The sequence below is a fragment of the Tuber melanosporum genome, assembly GCF_000151645.1.
Source record: "Tuber melanosporum whole genome shotgun sequence assembly, scaffold_7, strain Mel28".
NCBI lineage: Eukaryota > Fungi > Ascomycota > Pezizomycetes > Pezizales > Tuberaceae > Tuber > Tuber melanosporum.
In genome coordinates this window covers 1,114,008-1,133,280 of record NW_003299117.1, presented here as the reverse complement: position 1 = coordinate 1,133,280, position 19,273 = coordinate 1,114,008, and the positions used below count along the sequence as shown (strand labels likewise).

The 19,273-nt window shown below is 48.0% G+C and overlaps 1 protein-coding gene; it reads left to right on the top strand.

The window, feature by feature from the left end:
• Positions 1 to 17,044: 17,044 nt before the first annotated feature.
• Positions 17,045 to 19,046, top strand: GSTUM_00010464001 (uncharacterized protein). XM_052355827.1 has 1 exon: positions 17,045 to 19,046. The coding sequence occupies exon 1, from the start codon at positions 18,362 to 18,364 to the stop codon at positions 18,833 to 18,835; it is 474 nt and encodes a 157-aa protein (XP_052211792.1). The 5' UTR covers positions 17,045 to 18,361; the 3' UTR covers positions 18,836 to 19,046.
• Positions 19,047 to 19,273: the final 227 nt, after the last annotated feature.

The window sequence follows — 19,273 nt, the reverse complement described above, 5'->3', positions numbered from 1 at the left end:
AGTATCCAATAGTTTACTACCTACGAAACCCACCAGAGATTTTGTACTGGAGGAGCGGCAATTTTTTTTAAAAAAGTATTCAACCACTCTACTTCGCCAGGCCTGGGCAAGGACAAGGGGCCATGCCTGCAATCCTTTTCAACCGGTCTATTAGTGCAAAGAATCCACCCGTTGCGATACACTGAAGATATAGAATTCAAACTGACCATCCATACTTACTGATGAATTGGAATCGACGGATAAGGGTGCTCTTTGGCTCCGTGAGTTCCAGGCCCGTGTGGTACACACACGGTAAGCTATTAGTGTGATAATATATAATCATGTACCTGGCACAATGAGCTGACCGTAGCCGACCAATTCCAGCGATCGATCTAAGAGCAAATTTTTTTCAGTATGGATATATATTCCCAAAGCTATGAAACATAGAAAATCACTCGGAAACCAAATTCTTTAATGTTCAGGATCTCGAATTTACATAGTGTGATTGACTACCCCTCTGCGCTCAAGCCCTCACATCTCCTCCTCTATTATTTCTCACCATTCCCTTGTTAAAGGGGTTTTCAATATTTCTTTACCTTTTTTATCCTCCCAATTTCTTTGAGTTGGCTACAGATATTTTTGGCTCTATCTATTGATGGCTTCCGAAGGTTATTACACTTGTTCAGTGGTCGTGGAGCAGTACAAGCGTTGCCTATGATGGCTAGGAGATTAGTGACAGCGGAATAACGGAAACATGTTGGTGTTGGAAGTTCGTGGATGCCCTGAAGATGGAGGAAAGTGTGTTCATTCTAGGTAGGCGGAGGTCCACTCTAAATACAGGAAGTGCTTATTCAATCACCTTGGGCTATACCCTGCCGTACGCTCGATACATCGACATCAATGATACTAGAACTCTCATCCAACGACACTTGTTTCCATTACTGCTATGGGGATCACTACTACTCCATCAGCCTACAGAAGAAGACAAAGGAGTTGGGAAGAGAGATCTTAGTTCTTTCCTTACTTGCGGTGGTGGTTTTTAGTGTTTCCATACCCTGACAGAAGTGGCATAGCCGGCTGCCCCCATAGTTGTTGGAATTTATGGAGGGAGATAGTGGGCTATGGTCGATTATGGAAGTATCAAGAATGTTGCAGGAGGTTTCTTTGGCTTTGGAGTTATGGTGGTTTACGGAGAGGGTTCTCCAGACATATCTTTCTTTTGTTATCGAGACGTGTATTGAGGAAAAGGGATATGTGTCGTAATCTCCGCAAAGACCGAGACAATTATATTATGTTTTATTTATACTCCTGCCTTTACCATTGGCTTAGTTAAGGTGGACAGGAGTAGAATGGAGTTTTTGAGTATTCAGTTCCTACCTTTCCTACCTTTCTCACGGGTATGATACTACATAACGTCCAAGCCCAATTCGATTCCGCTCACTCCACCACTGCACCATTTATTGGTTATCCTCCAATAGTTCCACCCCACTTGTCCTACTGCACTTGCTGTGTTCTATTCGATAGCGCCCGTGTAGTTTCTGCAAAGTCCTCTTAGTCTGTGTTCTCGAGGTTTCACGGTATTTCCTGATTCACTAGTTGTTAGTAATTCGGGAATTTGGTAGGAAAACATTTCCTATGTTCCGTTTTTAGCTAATGCCCCTATGGGTCGTGTATTTCTGGGTTGGAGTCTTTTATCGCCTAGTAGTTCCTTGGGGGGGAAGGTTGTAATTTTGTGGCCGGCCATTCTTTGATTTACAAAGAGCTGGTAGATCTCCGTCCGGGATGGCTTACAATGCCCGGTTATTCTCCCAAGAGGTGTTTACGTACCCGGTGCTATACGGAGTTCCGGGAATCCAAGGTGATGCGGTTGAAACTAGGTACAACCATTACTAATTCCTCTCGATGCAAACGGCAGACACCTGAGTGTACGCTAGTACTAAGCGGTGTATACGACCCGCATGAGACCACTCCTGTAATGTGGACCACAACCTCCCTAGTCTACATCTCGCGTATTGAGGTCTGATATTTGTGTTGGAGAATATGGCCTGGAGCACCGAGACCGGTGGAGGAAGTGTGATACCGCCCCGCCGGCTGGGGCACAACAGAACGCATTCAACGCTCACCGCGCAGAAAATAGAAATAAGGAAGTTGGAACATCCTGGCTATCCCATAACATGCAAGGAGTGCGGGCATTATATCGCTTGGCTCGGAACATTTCTCGGAGAATTACCCTGTGGGGTCCGCACAGCGACCGCGCATGCTGAGTCACCAAGTATGATTCGTGACGCTCCTAAAGTGGCAGGGTCAAGTTTGGTGCTAGTACACCGGGTTTTGGGGAGGGTACCAGCATTCCGGAAGGATTCCGGTCGGTATAACGTGAAGGTATAGTAGTTTCTGGGGTCCGGTGCTAGCAGTTAGGGGCCGGGCGTTGGGCTCCGTTGAGGCATCAGGCTCGAGGGGTTCCCAAGGCCACGCACAGTCACTTGTTGGCGGGAGAATGGTTCTCATTATGGTGATTTCGGCTCGCGATGATATGGAAGTTCCAGTCGTACTTTTTGATTGGATATATTCTGTCCTCTTTAGGCTTACATAGATGGCGAGATTCCCCGAATACTTCTTGTGGAAGCATGTGCCTGTGCCCAGGAACTCACGCTTAATCGAGGCTGAGGGTGGAGGAGGGATAACAAGGCAGTGTGCTCTCGCAGAATTTTCCGGCACAGTTGAGATGACTTTCTTTCTTATCTTCCGGAGTGAAATTCCAAGGAGCTTCTTGTTCCTGGGTATGTGGCGGTGTATTTCCGGTAATGGGTATTTTTGCGGGGGGGGGGTAGCCAACGGTGCAACCGAACCCCCGCAGCAGGAAGAAACCTAATTGAGATACCATAGAGGAGAAGACGGATTTTATCCGTGATGACCCGAGTAACTTGATTAGAAAATACCTTCAGACCGCTGCTGCGACGGATCGCTACTTGGCAATCCTTGATGGAGGCGAAATTATTATGTCACTTCTCCTTACTTGACGGTCACTGACTGAGGTAATCATTGCTATCAGTCTGATAGCAAAGTTTCCAAGAACTTCCTGGGTTTGTCGGTCGCTTTATACACACAACACCCCCTGAGGATGTTTATTCGTAGGTTGGTTGTGGTGGTGCAACGCTCGGTGGTTAGGGTTCTATTCTTTTTGTCCAAATATAATATCACACTGCAGTCTGGTGAAGCTAGGTGAAGCATAAGACCTGAAACGAAATCAAAGTGTAGCATTTTCAAAATCCCAATTCTCCCTGACTAATTGATATCGTATCATAAAACAAAATTTCCGGAAGAGACCCTAACCCTTCAGGCTCCTAGCCGGTGAAGAATACGATGCTGGTGAGAGAAAAGTAGATATGATAATGGAAAAGATATTGCAACCCCCGAATCAACTTCTCGACCCACTTCCCCTTATCCATTTACTAGAGTTCAACGCATCCCGCTGAGTTTCCCATATTATATGTCCAAGACTGATGAATCGACCTCCGAACACGCTTAATACATCATCAACTTCAAGATCCTCAGCGCAGTCCAGTGGCGTGCCCCTCCCCTCCTCCCCTCCAAATGTCATCCTCGCCCAGCAGCGGCGTAGGTGGCTGACCCAGGGCGCAGCCATATCAGGTCTCACTCTCGTCGCAATCAAGTAGAAGGACGACCTGGTAGCGTGCGCTGATGTAGGCTTGAACAAGTCGATATCCGCGAACTGGCTAAAGCGGTATAACAAAGACAAGGTATTCCACTGCTCCACCCTGTGGAGGAGAACGAGCATCGTGCCTCCAGGCCGGACGTTCGTGAGCGCAAGGATCAGCTGAGAGAGTAGCAGTCGCCCAGGCTCCCACGAGCGGAGTTCCGCCTGTTCATGAGTTCGTAGTCGCTGGCCGTCGCATATTACCAGGTCATATGGGGGAGACATTTGCGGCAGCGGTGGGTTTGTGGCAAATGCGTGGTGGTCTGGGAAATGCTCTGGCGCGCGCATCTCTGGAGGAAGGTATATGGTGTGTAGGGTCAGATCTGTAAATGATATGGTAAGGTTGCGCCGGGCGGAGGTCCTGACGAGCACTTCGTGGCCGCCACTCTCCACCGGGAGGGTTATTCCGTCCACGATGCATCGGGGGTTCCTCCTCAGCGCGAACTCAGTAAAAGCGCCTGGAGCCATGCACACATCTAGGACTCGCTGTCCAGCCTGCGGAGGGAATATGTCCCTGGCGTGATTAATCTCCTCCGCGATTTCCAACATCCTCCTGAAAAAGGCGTGTTGGATTTTTTTGTTATTGACAGATGAATCTGCCGTGACCCTTTGCCTGTTGAAATGGCGCTCTGCCTCGTCAGATTCCCAGCCCTGGTGAAATTTGATAGACAGAGTTCAGTAATTTGAACCTCAGATTATAATAGACCCAGCAGGTCACGTAGAGATGGGGGCTCTCATGTTTGAGGGGGCTGATAGGAACCAACCTTTGCTCTCAACGCACACAGATCATGGAAGACTCTAACATTATTTAGCGCAAGAAAGTCCTTAATAGCATTTGATTTCCGCGTCTGACTTCTGGTATCCTCCTGCTCCATCTCGTCCCTTTAATTCCGAACAGGGCAAAGGATAAAAGCTCTCGAAAAACCCGAAAGCCGCAAGTAGCAGGGTGGGAAGGAGGTACTGAATTTGATATTAAGTACTAGTATCACAGCTGGGACCCACAGAGGAAAAAGGAAAAGAAAAAAAGAAAGTGGTGACTTTCTCAAGTTAAATACTCATCATGGTCGCCAGTAGGATAGCAAGGTAAGGTGAATAGTGAGGTAAACTATTCGTATTAAAGTAATAAAAAAGCAAAGTACCAAGACTCGGTACTCAAAGCTGGTTAATAGTTTTCATGAAGAGGAGCTCCCTAATCACTGGCCATGATTACCAGCGCCGTAAAGCCTTTCTGACCACCTGGGTCTCGAACTCCGTGCGTAGACTACCCTGCCGTATGTCCGTATGTCTGGCCAAGTCGATATGGGAAGTGGAAAGAAGGGGTCTGACTGAATCGAGTGGAACCAAGGTTGCGGTAGTCAACTCTTGCCGGAGCGCAAGGAATGGTGGAGAGGGGGAGTCATTATTCAGTAATTGCACTTGGTTAATGGCTGGAAAATTAAGCATTACAAAGTCTAAATATAACCCCCCTTTGAGTTATTAGGATGTCTCCATACCGGACGAAACTAATTGCTCGTTAGAGTATCTATGGGGAACGCTACGAGTTGTGGAGCACAGTATTTAGGCAATCTCACTAACAGTGGTGATCCGGCGAAGGGCTGGGGTTTCTCGCTTCCGCGGTTTTGGTGAACGCACGTCGGATATAACTGAAAAGTGCGGTACTGTGCATTTAAAAACCGAGAGGCAGGACGGGAGGCGGCGTATCAAAGGGGGATCGCATTGGTATCCCTCAGGGTGAAATTATTCTTACCGCTACGAGCGCAAGGTGATCTATCATACTACCCTTGGGACCGGGACCGAACTTTTGCAGCGAGATATAACACTAAACGACCCCCTTCAGTGAGCGCTATTGATACCAGTATTCACTCGGGTATACCGTGCGTATAGTGATGGTAACTTAATACTGCATTTAACTACCTACTTGCATCCCCTATCCCACGTAAGTCCACGGAGACTTTTGCCAATCAGATGAGTAACAGCAAAGCCACTCTTTCCTTGTCTGCAGTCCCCAGTATATATACCGGGTGTGGTGTCTGGTACAGAGCGAACTCGGCCAACTAACCTAGTTTGCACTGGTAGCCACATCTTTTCAACTAACTTCCGGTCGCCGATGTGATACCTCATTGGTGAAGTTATGCGACATGGATGCATAGTAAACATGACTGCCAAGTTATTATATAGTTCTTGCATGAGGTAGGTATTGTTGAACGATATAATATTATATTGTGGAAGCTGGCTTTACAGTTTTCAGGGCGAGGGGTTCAGGATATGCAGAGTAAGCTTGGTGAAAGCATGGTCCTTGCAAGACGGACGGAGCGAGCATCAGATCGGGACACCCCTGAGATGTGGAGTTTGCTTTCTCTCCCGTTCGCACGATAGGCTTAGTAGACTGCCCCGGTGGAGGAGTGGATGAAATGATAGAGGAGGTTGGAAGAAAGTTAATCGGGGTTTTCACGAGCGCTGCGCTGCGCTTCACATCGATAAAGGTACTCTTCGGGTAATATTCTGGTGAGGAATATCCTACGATAGGGTGTTTGGACCTGATTAAGATAAAATGCAACCTGAGCACAGTCTTCAAACTTTGTGCTCGAGTGCCGGGCGTTGAAAAATCCCATTTTGCGGCTGCTTTGACCACCAATGAACACAACACTCAACCAAGTACAAGTATCCAAGTATCCTCCCTATCGATCACTAAATCCCTGCATAGTGGGGAAAAGTACAGGGGGTCGTCTCCGCCGTCTTGAGAATTAATCAAGTAATTGATATGATAAATATATAGGATTCCCGAAAAACACGAAATTCCTGACCTCAATGTATGAGCGGCAGAGGCTTCGGAGAAGAACACAGTCACAAGTCGCAACAATATGATATTTTACAAACACCCTAGAGAACGCCCGTAATCCTTAAGTCGCACAGGAATCTCATATACGAGCAATGTGCGGTAGACGAGACCATGGAAGAATGCCACCGAGCCGTTACACTGCATCCTACGACATTCTAGAATATGCTGGTTCCACCTGCGCACCTCCTACCCTATCCCTAGATTCCAGGTATCAAATTGAAAGTAGCTTTCCGCCCCAACTCATGCACGGAAACTTGCATTCGTCCTACATAGCCACATAATTCCATATCCTTGACGGCCTTGCACCCGTTTTAGGCTGTCAGATTCTAATGGAAAGATGCTGGAAACCCCCTCTGGAGATTCCAAGTGGCGCTTTTGATTAACCCGTCTCACTCAGCCCTCCACCATGCTCAAGTTGCCCGGGCAATTATCACGTTGCCCGTGCACAATGTGGGTTCTCATTCTGGATTAAGTCATGGATATATAGGGAGGAAATAAGAGATTAGGGGAACCGGTGTAATAGAGCGCAGTCAATAAAGCGCGAGGTTGCGCGAGTAGTTTAGTTGCTGACCTTTGACAATCCGCCCAAGTGTCTAGAAGCGCGCTTATCCAAACCCATCCTAACCAACGCCCCGAAAGATGAAACCTTCGGAAGATCGAAAGTTCATGCGAGCATATTTGGAGAGATATCTTCAGCTCGTGAGGGGAATGAGTAAGGATAGTACGGGTTGGTTAGTATGATGGAGAGAGCATGAAGTCGAACCCTGAATACATGTGGGAAGGCTATGATAACCGAAGTCGAGCGGGCAATGGCGTTTGGGCACAGTAATATGAGGCATCGCAGTCAGAACTGTATCGATCTGTAAATGGGGGCGTGTGGTGGTGGATGCCATATGACGCGGGTACCATTTAGAGACGCGGGCGAGCCTATCGTTATCATCCAGTATGTATCTGCACGTCAAAAAAGCTTCAGTTGTTCATAACAAAACATCCCGGGAATATCGACCTGATTATGTTTCATGTTCAATTTGATTGGGAAAAGTGCATTTCTAGGTCTTTAACCCCCTTTTGTAGGAGCACTAGAGCACAGCACTGTGGTGCTACAGTAGCTCCAAACGCCTGGCGGAGAGGGAAAAAGAAAACAAACTGGTTCGTTCAACGAACCCCAGTTGCCCAACCCCGGAATCCCTGCGGGAAGAAAAAAGGAAAGATTACTCCAAAATTCTTCACATCCAACCCGCGGTACAGTGCATGTTCTTCCGCGTTTATTCCGCTAGCAAATAATTTACCGCGTGGGTGTCGGTGACTGAGCCGCAGTTTTTTCTTGGTGTGCCCGGTAAATAGCGCAGCTGTGGAGTGAATAGATTCGCTTCACACCTGGGAAGGGTGTGGGAAAGTTGCGGTCATTAACCTGGTCATCTTGTTCCGCACTCCAAGCCAATGGAAACCCAGGAGTGTATACAAAACATAATAATAGCATCCTGACCCTTCCATGCATCACCACACATATAGTATCTCCAGGCCTTCGTGCATGCCCCTGCTCCTCTGCACACTCCCGTTATAAAAAAGAAAAACATAACTGGAAAACCTTCTCTGCAAATCACCACACCTCCGGTACAGGTGGAACGACGCACAACACTCCCTGGACCCCTACAAGTACGAGCGACCATGACAAATGAGCTCCAGTAAGTCTAACAATTTTCACTATCTCTGGCTTATTCCTAAACAACCTCCACCCTGGTGTGCCCCGGGGATGATGGAGCAATGAAGCTGTCCCAACAATTATTTTTACTCACCAACTCTCCATCTGCCCTGGCCTATTCAGGCGATATCTTGTCATTTCTCCATGTGACTGATTTCCTCCACGAGTGATTCCCAATGATCCCAATCTAACTTTTCTTCGGATAATCACAGGCGGAGTTCATTCATTTCTCTCTCCCCAACTAAGTGAGAGTTTCGTACCACGCCACGAGAAATATACCATTCTTACGGGCACAAGTTACACACTTACCGTACGCTGCCGATAGCAACATAGCCTTGAGCAATCTTGGCTCATCTGTACCTTCCTTTGGCCAATCGGGGCAGGGAAAGGTAGGCTGGGGTATCATTGGCAAACCTTATATCTCACAATCTTGTTGACAGGAACGGATCGGGGTGCGACATGAGAGACAGATGGTGCAATCAAGGCTGCTGTTAGGCTGGTGTGATACGACGTGCTAGTTGGTACAGGCTCTGAGGTTTGGTGGCTCCTAGTGCTTATTCGTATGGGTAAGGGTATCCTAGTAACTGGTCAAACTAGTGCGACGCCACGGTGTACCGGAGATTTAGAACGATTAGAAGGTGCTTCCAGCGGGAGGATGGCGTGTCTGAGCCTTTAGCAGGTGGGAAATTGATGGTTTTGTATACCTCATGAACTGCCCCGTGAGCATAAAATCTATATAGTGGTTGTTACGAACAAATGAAGTGTGCAGGCTGATTGTGAAATGCGGGGGCAAGCTGGGATTCCTCACGGAAGTTCCCTCACTAAAATCACATGTCGGATTGAATCTAGAAAACACCAGTATTACACTATCTTGGACGGTAGGAACCTATTATCGCCAACAGAGCATAACAAGTGCCGTGGAATTTGGCCAGCTTCTATCCAGTATTGATGGACTAACAAGGTTATCTTACAGGTGATCAACTGGGATCTGAGCAACTCAAATCAGTCGGATGACCTGATTTCTCCACAGGAGAATCCATTTCAGGTTACATACCGAAAGCTCAGTGGGACGAACCCTCGAGCACGACGCACAATCTGCACCTTCCGTAACCAATGAAATTTTGGAACTCGGTCATCCAGTCACTGGCGCTGTCTTATCCGCTACGTAAAAGGATCCCCATTACAAATCCCACACTTCCTAATTCATATTCTTTCGTCAGTATCCACAGTACTATCCCCTGTCACCTGCAGCAGCGAAACATGCCCGCGCCATCGGAGCAGTTACCTCTCAATCGTGATCTGGAGAAAACTGATATCACCTGTCCCAGCCTGTGCCGCTGCTACGCTAGCACTCCGAGACTTCGCAAAGGAGCGTGCATGGGATTCGGTGCGGTTCCAGCCCCGAGACCAACTAACGAACTGACCCTAATTGACAGATATCCGGGAGAATGCCTCGCAACCGAAGCATGAGTTTTACGTTACACGTTTTTCGATATGGAGTAGAGGGAGGAGATGTAATGAGGATTCGAGTCTTGAATCCTGTTGGTGGGGAGAGGGCTGACAGCACGTAATTTAGAGGCTTGTGATAGTAGTAAAGTGAGAACCTAGATCCCGATGAAGGGCAATCCAAACGCGTTCCTTCCGGTAGTATATAGGCATTTAAATTTAAAAGTGATGACACGAAATGAATTAGTGGGTGGTCTTTTTTGTAGTTTCTCAGGGAGTAGAGAAGGAATTTGTGCTTATAGTACTATATAGTATTATACCGTACTACTACTTATACCGTACCACAGCAGACTTTGAGTGAGAGATTCTGTAGCTCGGACCCAGAGGTTAGGCAGCCGCCAGGACATTTTTTCCTAGCTCGGTCTTAAAAGCAATTCTATCAGTCCCACCTCTCTATCAACCACTAGGCCGTTTCCCACTCCTTCGCTCACTTCCCTAGCTTTTAGAGATTGGAGCTCGGGTTGTCCGATATTCGCGCTATAACTCTGGGGGTCTTCACAGGTAAAAAGGGTTGCATCGCGATTCTCGATTACTTTGCGGTGATGGGCAAGATTTCTTTGGTTGGATCACCAAAAGGTACTCGGAGGTTGGGATTGGCGAATACTAGAAGTTTGAAGCTCAAACCAAATTTCCCCAAAATTTGGATCTTTTTACGTCTCCAAGTTCCCTACCAGCGCCGTTCGTATCACGGTTTTGCCGGTTTTGCTGTATATCACTTGACTGTACATACTAGAGTTGAGCTAAATCGTAGACAGAGAAAGCAGTGTAAAATCATTCTGAAAACAACAAGAGAGGCCTTATCCGCCGAGTTAGCAATACCGTATCATACTCGAAAAAGGCCTAGGAATTGCCTTTAAGCTATAACGTGTGGTATACATTATTTACTCTTTTTCCTACCTTTCCCACTTATTCGGCCCCCTCTCTTTGTGTCCTCCCCACGACGCCCCCGACCTTCCCCTCTCTTTGACCCTTCCCCTCCTCGCCCCCCAGATTCTCCCTCTTTCAGTCTCCTTTGCTCTTCCTCCAGACCTTTCTGCCCCTCCGGCCTCTCTCTCTCCTCGTCATCCAGTCTCTGATCCTCCCTTCTCTTCACCTCTTCCTCGATGCGTTGGTTAAGCTCCTCCGACCCCTCTCTCTCCTCGTCATCCAGTCTCTGATCCTCCCTTCTCTTCACCTCTTCCTCGATGCGTTGGTCAAGCTCCTCCGACCTCCCTCTCTCCTCGTCATCCGGTCTCTGATCCTCCTTTCTCTTCACCTCTTCCTCGATGCGTTGGTTAAGCTCCTCCTCCCGTCTATTCAATTCCTCCTCTCGCTTACTCGCCCTTTCTTCATTTTGTTTTTTACCCTCTTCCATTGAGCCCAGGATCTTTGCTAATAATCCGCTCATCTCTTCCTCTTGTTTTTTCACCTCCTCTTCCCGTAGTTGTAGCTTTTCGTCGGCCTCTTTCTTCAACCTCTCCTCTTCATGTTTTCTGGCCGATTCTTCCTCTGCTATCCGTGCCTCTTCTTTCAGTCTGGTCGAATTTGCTCGTCTCCTCAGTCCTTCTTCCCGAGCCAACCGCTTCAACTCCTCTTCCCTTTCCTTTAGCGCTTCCTCCCTCCTCCCTATCTGCTCTTCTGCTCTCTTGAGATTTTCCTCCCTCGTCTTGAATTCTTCCTCCAACTCCCCTCTCCTCTCGACCTCACCCACACCTCCTATTACTACTAGACCACTCCCCCCCACGACTACCCCAGCCCCCGCCAGTTCCGCTTCCCCACCTCTCCCCCAATCACCCCCACCGATTGTCCCCCCAGCCAGACGTATCGCCAACATTCTCGCAATCACCAAACGGCGTAGAAGGCCCCTCTCTTCCAGTAGTGTTTGTTCAGCGCTCTCGATATCCTTCTTCAAGATCTCCATACTCCCGTCTGTAACTTCAAGCACCTTTTCGAGATCTTCGAGAGTGTGTTCGGTGCCATTGATAAAGTGGCTTATTCCTGAGAATAGATTCGTTATTTGATATATCTTCTGATGCTCTGAATTTGATTCAGAAAGTGCCACGATGCCGCTTTCGCATTCGGAAGTCATTTTGTCAGCTAGGATATTTTGGCCAGTCTTGCAGAAAGGTGGGATTTTGCGAATTTTTGTCGCAAGATATTGTGGGGAACGAGGTGATCTGAAATTTAGATAGATGGACCTGTGGATGAATGGGAAGGACGGATTCCCGCTCTTAAGAAAATTAGGGAACTAGTCAAAGTGCGGGGAGGGAACTATAACTCGAGATCCTCTCAAAAATACCTTTTTTCACTCTTTCAAACAAGAAAATATGTACTCGAAGGATAAAGCCTTTTAACTTTATGGCTTATTTCCCACGACACCATCATAAGGCAAGCTAGCACCTCACTCGAGTATTTCCTGAAACCTTTGAATCATTCAGTTGTCCCGTGCAGCATTGTGTCTGTACCGGTACCGCACCATAGCAGAATAGCCAAGTCAGTGACAACTCCTTCTTCTTCTCTCTCTCTCTCTTCAACTGTAAAAACGATACAACTACAAGGGCCTTCTTCTTTCCAATTGGCAATACTGTAAAGCTAAAAGCAGGTGGACACAATACCAAGCTAAGTTTTGCGGGATGCGGAGGGTACCATCAGAAGCAAGGAGGCTTGTATAGGACACGGCTGCAGTTCACAGTGTCATTAATCATACAATGTCTCCGGCGAGCCCACCTAGCCGATTCCGACCATGGGCTTCGGCCAGGTCGACTCCTAAAGGCTGCGGGCTTAGGCAGGTTCTGGGTAATAGGGAGGGCTCGAGCCAGCCCGAGTCAGGTATAGTTGGCAGCAATCCATTATCGTTTGTCCTACATCTCAAACTATAACTATAAAATGAGTGAGGCGGATGAAAGGTACAGTAACGGATGTAGGATAACTCGGTGGGCAACAACACCAACAACTGGAAGTTTGCGCAGACCCCCCAGGCAGACCATCATACCCCATCACTCACATAATCTTCAGGCAGAAAAAAAAAAAGAAAAACCCCTCCCGGGCCACTAAACCTCCCTCTTCAGAACCTGGAAATTGCAACTGATGGAAACAGTTCGAGAAACTTGGCTTCTGTTAGAAACACGCTACGGACGCTCCACTTAGACTACTATGCAAATGGTTCCCCAAGAAAACGGAATTCTACTAGCTGAATCGTGTGAATCTGCTGGGAGCTACAAAATTAAGCCCCTCCTAGAACTATTCTAGAATAGAATAGAATAACCCTTCCAGAAGAAAAACAAAATCCCTGATCCTAGCCCCCGCGCCACTTGACTCGTGAAACGGTATTTGCGCTCCACTGGATGTGATTTCGAGTCAGCAGGATCAATACGGAAAGGGTGCATCTCGTTGCTAATCTACCATATACTTCTGGCTCCTGCCGCTCCGCCAGCGCTTTGCCGCTTTCCCGGCCTGTGGAAAGGCTCTTGACATCAACACCGCCGTCCCCTACCACTCGCGCCTTGTTCCAACAATCTAGAAAAAGTATAGGGAGGGGTGACCGATCTGGACAGATCTGTAAACTACATGTAATAGTAGTATTTCCAAAGGCTATATGCTCGAATAAATTCCCCCCCTTTAATCTTTCATCCTTCCTATCCGACGGTTTCTCTCCACCCCGAACCAGGCTCTATCTGCTCGCCTAATCCCCCACACCCTAGATACCCCCCAGGACCCCAGTAGAAACACAATGAAATCCAAACCTCGGACACGGAACTTTCGCCTTCTTGACCTGACATTATGTATAGCTCCGCTCGAGACGAGCCCACAACCTACCATACGATACCATATATCCTTACGCTTCATGCGTTGTTTCTAAGTTCTTGTGGGGCTTGCTTAACCAGAATTCTGTGGCAGTTAAAGGCCTCTGGATCTCCGTACCGACTTGAAAAAACAAAAGTACTGCGCGGTAGAGTAAAGCAATAGTAAGTCGACCATCTCTAGGTGCGTCAAGCCCACCTGAGATGGCAAAGTAAGCTACACGTTTTCAACTTTGGGGGTCCTTCAGTACTTCTCCGATAACTCGAAAAGCAAGGTACTGAGGAACCGGTACGAGTGTGTAAGCCAGTCATATATCCCCAACAGCTCGCACCCTGGACATGATCTAGAACCCGGATGAGTCGAGTGCAGGAATTATCAGCATTGGAGTTTCGCATGCTCAATAAAATTGCGAAGAAATGAAGTCTAAGATACTACAATACTAGCATACCGCTCGTGCCGAAAGCCGGGCCACCGGGCCACCCGGTGGCCTTCCCCTCCTCACTGCTCGCGCTTTACACAACGTCAACGTTCGCAAGCGGCTAGGCTGGCCTGTAGATAACCTGCGCATATATAGTCCAGCCAGGCCAAGTCAAAGACTGACCGACCTGGGCTTTGCCAGCCTTGCTTTTCCACGCCTACAGGTTTCACGGGCGCCTGGAGGTGCTAGTAGGCTTTCGGTATGTGCCATGTGGTCAGCAAATATTTTGACAATGGGTAAGAGATATCTACGAATATCCGCCAATGCGGTGCAATATCTGGAGATACACCCTGCTATTTCGGGCCTGAGACACACGAAGAAAATCAAAAACGTCGCAATAAGCCCGAAAGATTAAGAGTAACTTAGCCCGGATTCCGGGCAATTCCATATCACCCGATATATCCTGATTACTCCACATCGAAAAAACTGCTTCTCCCCCCTCCTTTGATCCCGGTGAGAATACAAGTGCACACCTTGGATCTGCACCAAGTTCTGTATCCAGCTATCTTTTAGCCCCCACGGCCATAAGCAACAGCGGTGAGGGGAACGCACCACCCCCATATAGGTGTAGGGGCTGCTGACGCATACGCTGGCTTTCCGCTTAACCCATGACATTGTATTCGCATGTCATGAAAACCACCAGGAATAAGAGCAATCACGCTCAATCACTCGGGAGCCCGTGGGTATGGTGCCCTAGGGTAAGAGTGGCGAGCCACAGAGCCAATAAAAATTGTGGATTTGAGTTGTGGCTCATATAATATTATGGGAATGAATTTCAATAATGGTGTGAACAGACCTGATCAGATGGGCCCCGGAAACCAGACTGGCTGCTCGCTGACACCGTTTCACATACTATAGGGGCTGAACATGCTACCTGCTCGTAGTGTAGAGAAGATATTCATTGAAGTTAAAGGAAAAACTTCCCAGGGTGAATACTGGCATCCTGAGCAAGACGCTGAGCCTCCTCAATACCTACGATTCCTCCGACAGTATACCTCTGGCATCCGTGCTGGTAGGGGATGGTTGAACAAAACAAGAGCACACCATTCCGACCCACCGAGACAGGAGTTGGTCGCTAACAATTCGGTTTTACTATTGCACTGCCGGGTACGGCGGTACCAGTGTGGAAGGGAAATTGAGTTGAAAGGGTATTGTCTGAGAGCTGTGAGGTTTTTACCCCATGGAATTTCCTGTCTTTGTGCATGCCTTGGCATGAATACTTTCCTGTATTTAAACTGGGAGCTGGTCTTCTTAGTTAGATAAGCTCAACCACCACTCAACAACAACCATTTAGATAGTGGTGCATGCCTATCTAAATTGGGTTCAGCTTCAACCTCTTTACTTCCTCTGTGTCAGTCTATTTACTACAATTGGATTCTAAGTCAACTTCCCTTCCTCTATCCATTGGCTTATCGGTCTTGTCACAGAGCAATAATAGCCACAAGGTGCATGCTTGGTCGACACACCATCCAACTAAGGGAAGAAACATAGAACCTCCCACACCGGTACGTATGGATAGGACAGGCAATCGAACTTGGACATCGGATCTACTATTGGTGGGGTCTGTGCGCTCTTATAAACCCCAACAAGGGTGCCAAATTTTCCATAGAATCGACTGGTCGTAATAGAATCTTCCGTTAAGGCACATAATCGACTCTGACTATTCCAAAGTGGGTTCCCGGCTGTGACGCAAGAGTATTTTTTAAGTAGATACCTAACTTAGTTTTTACTACATGATGGAACTCGAGAAAATCAAGGGCCAGATACCATTCCTCAAGATTCCAATGAGGAAGCCCATTGGCTAACCCCCAAATTCTGACCAATACGACACAAGACCGCGCCCGCCGAACCCACTCCGTGCTCCTACTATCCGCTCCAGGGACCAGCCATTCAGCATGTTCCTTGAGTGACGCGCTGGCTGTGGCTTCCCCATTGCGACCCGGAAATTGGACCATTTGGTACCAACACGACGATATCAGCTGGCTGGCAAAGCCGAAGCAGCGGAGAGATGATGGCGTCTACGCACGGGGTTTTATTCAGATCATTGTCGAAATATTACAGGGTATGTTGTGATTGTGTAGTAGCTCGAGGGTCACGCACTCAATTCCTCGAAGGTATCATATTATCATAAAATGGCACAAGTGGCCTGCGCCGGCTCTACCGCTGTAGTTTTGGACCTCTGGGTACGAGCTGCGTCCCGGGCAAGCACGGATCACAGTGCGAAAGCCCCCGAGTACTACGGACGGAGCAGGAGACTCATGCCAGATTCAATCCTGTGACATTGGAATCTAGACACAAAAACTCGAAATAGGCGTTGTGGGCACCACATTCATTGGGTGTGACACCTCCTAGTACAGAATAGTTAAAAGTTTACTACACATTTTGCGTGGAGAACCCTTTTTGACGCTAATAAGACTTGTCATCACTAGCGGCCGGTGACTATTCCTTCTTTCGTGCAAGTCAACAGTGTAGATTTACCACTATCCTCTGAACCGCCAAAATATCCTGAGTACGAGTACCACCTCCAGAGCTGGTACCAGTACTGCAGTTCATTTTCCGAGTTCGTGGTTCATGAACTGCAAACCGCACCTTCGAACCGTGATGAACTGGCGGTGTGTGACTTCCTATCGGCATTAGGCAAATGCGTTAAACACCTTGGTAATCACGAATGGTGGGAACCCGACTATGACGCGTACCATACAAGGGAAGACGCAGGTAAGTTGCGCCCGACAAACCGGGTTTCGAAGAACCACAAGTTCAATGCTTGAATTTTCGCGCCGGGGCTTGCGGGCACGCATAACTACTGCATAATATTATTATGGTATCATACTGCTAGTATCTCCCGCAAACTTCGGCAACTCCAGAGAAAACGAATAACGAGTGACCGATGGTGCCCCCTATGAGCCCACCCCAGACTCCAGATTACCTATCCTCGCCCACCCAGAAGATAAGCTAGCCCTTGACTTCCTTACGTCTTTTACTTGTGAAGCTCCATCATCCTGGTTCTCCCTCATACTCTTCGTTTCTCTCCTTTATCTTCTCCTCTTTCCTGCCTATCCTTCCGGGGTCCGACCGCTCGTACAAGTAGGAGAGCTTTTCTTCTTCTTTCGACTTCTAGGCTTTCCCGAGAGTTTGTGAATTTGATACTTCGCCACCCTATCGAACCCGAAGACCCCCCAATAGCGTTCTAAATTAGCGCTTAAATTACTTGTAGCAGCGTTATTTTGGGCAGTAGCATCCGCTTCGATGGACCACACAACTGTCCCCACGGAATCACTTCACCAGTAGTTAGAGCACCGACGAATCTCGTACCGTCAAAAAGCCTGGGAAGATTCCGAGAGCGTTGTGTAGGCGCCGACCTTCTTGCCCGTCCAACAGCCAAACACCCGACCCAAATCAGTCCAGGACTCCCGATGCTGAGACAACACGTATCTCCGAGCATGGATCCCGCCAAGACACACGGGAACTCCCATCCGATTGGCTTTTATGCTGGAAATGGAACTGCGTCATCGAAACAACATCCCTCGCATGACCATCATCACAAAGAAGGTCTCTTTTTGGTCACCACATTAACCGCACGGGCAGACGCATGACAAGGATCAAGGCTAGGCCAAGTTTGCCAGCAAGATTCCGCCCTTGCTCGGGACCAACCGAAGCGGGAGCCACTGGCACTGAAAGAGCTGACTAGTCTTTGGTTGCTGAATTGAAATGCCTTTCGCGGAAGGAAGGCGAGTTTGCGAGTTTGCTGATGGGGCTTATTGGTTGGTGTCTAGAAGGATGTGAAAGAAGCACTGATGGGGTCCGAACCGCGACATTTGCTTTAGGTGCCATCGTTTGCCGCTTAGATATGGGCGTTGGTCAAAATGGCTGGGAGCGCGCATTTGGTTCGATCGTCCGTGACGAAAAGTCCCATAATGCATATTCACAACCAGCCACCCACAAAACTGGGCAGGATATCAGATCTCCACCCCTCTGGCAATGTGGTACCCGGCGCCTGCTACTCGCCAGCAATGGAGACTTGGAGAGGCCAGAGGCTCCAATCAACAGGGCACCGTTGCCAAAAACGGGCGTCATAACTTAACATGGTTTTGTGCTGATCGTCAATATTAGGAAAAAACTTGATTCCTCATAGCGCCTCCTGTCGCATTCCAACTTTCAGCGATTCCTACATAAGGTTCGACATGTTCCCTTCAATCCGTGTTCTGTTATGAACAGGCGGAAGTAACTTATCGCACCCCAGACGAAAGCGAGGAATATAAAGTGTCGAATACTATCCTCCCGCCTTCCCCCCCCCCAAAAAAAAAGTCTCCGTTCCTTAATCGCCCACTCTAATAGAATCTGCCCCCAAACACCGCAGTCATGTGGCCCGGAACCTTCTTCACACTTCTTCGCATCCTGCAAATCCTCACCCTTATCCCCATATGGGGAGTCCTAGCCTTTTTCGTCGATAAATATCCCATGGTTGAAGACGGTGCTTTCTCTGACATCCTCTGCCTCTTTGTCGTCGCAATCCTCGCAACAATCTGGGCAATCGCCACAATCTCACTCTTCTACCGCCGCCATGTCCCCATATGGGTCGCGGTTATCGATCTCTGCATTTTTGGCGTTCTCATTGCTGGTGTCGTACTTCTCGCGCCCTACGTGCGGAACACGGATTGCATCGGGGTCAACTGGGGATGGGCATACGCGGACGGATACTGGAGCAGGGAGTGCTCCATGTATAAGGCGGTTTATGCCTTGGGCATCATGAACATTATTATGTTCTTCCTCACTGCAGTGTTGGCGGCGTGGATTTGGAGGAGGCATACTACTGTCGCGGTTTATCGGTATTAAGTTTGGTGTTTTATTATGGCTGGTTGTGGTTATGTGTGCACATTTAATAGTTTTGTGATACGAAAGATGTTTGGTTTTATTTTTAATGAGGGTTTTTTGTATTTTTGTCACTTAATGAATGACTGAGAGGATGGTAGGTTTGGATGTTTTTATGAAGATTTGTTTGCGTTAGTGATGCAATTTTCCAAAAATGCAAAATCTATTGACAGGATAGTTGTGCCGTGTTGGGGCTATTGAGAGACCACAATATCTAGAACCCGCCAGGAGCACTTGCACAAGTATGATATGATAATTATAATGTTATTCTAACAAAGACTATCCTCACAAGGCAACAGCAGCCACATTCCCTCCCATTCACGGCACCCACTCATTCCACCAGGTTTGTTACAGTACTCCAACATCCTCTACCTTCAAACGCCTCTCTCCCCAGTTACTTTA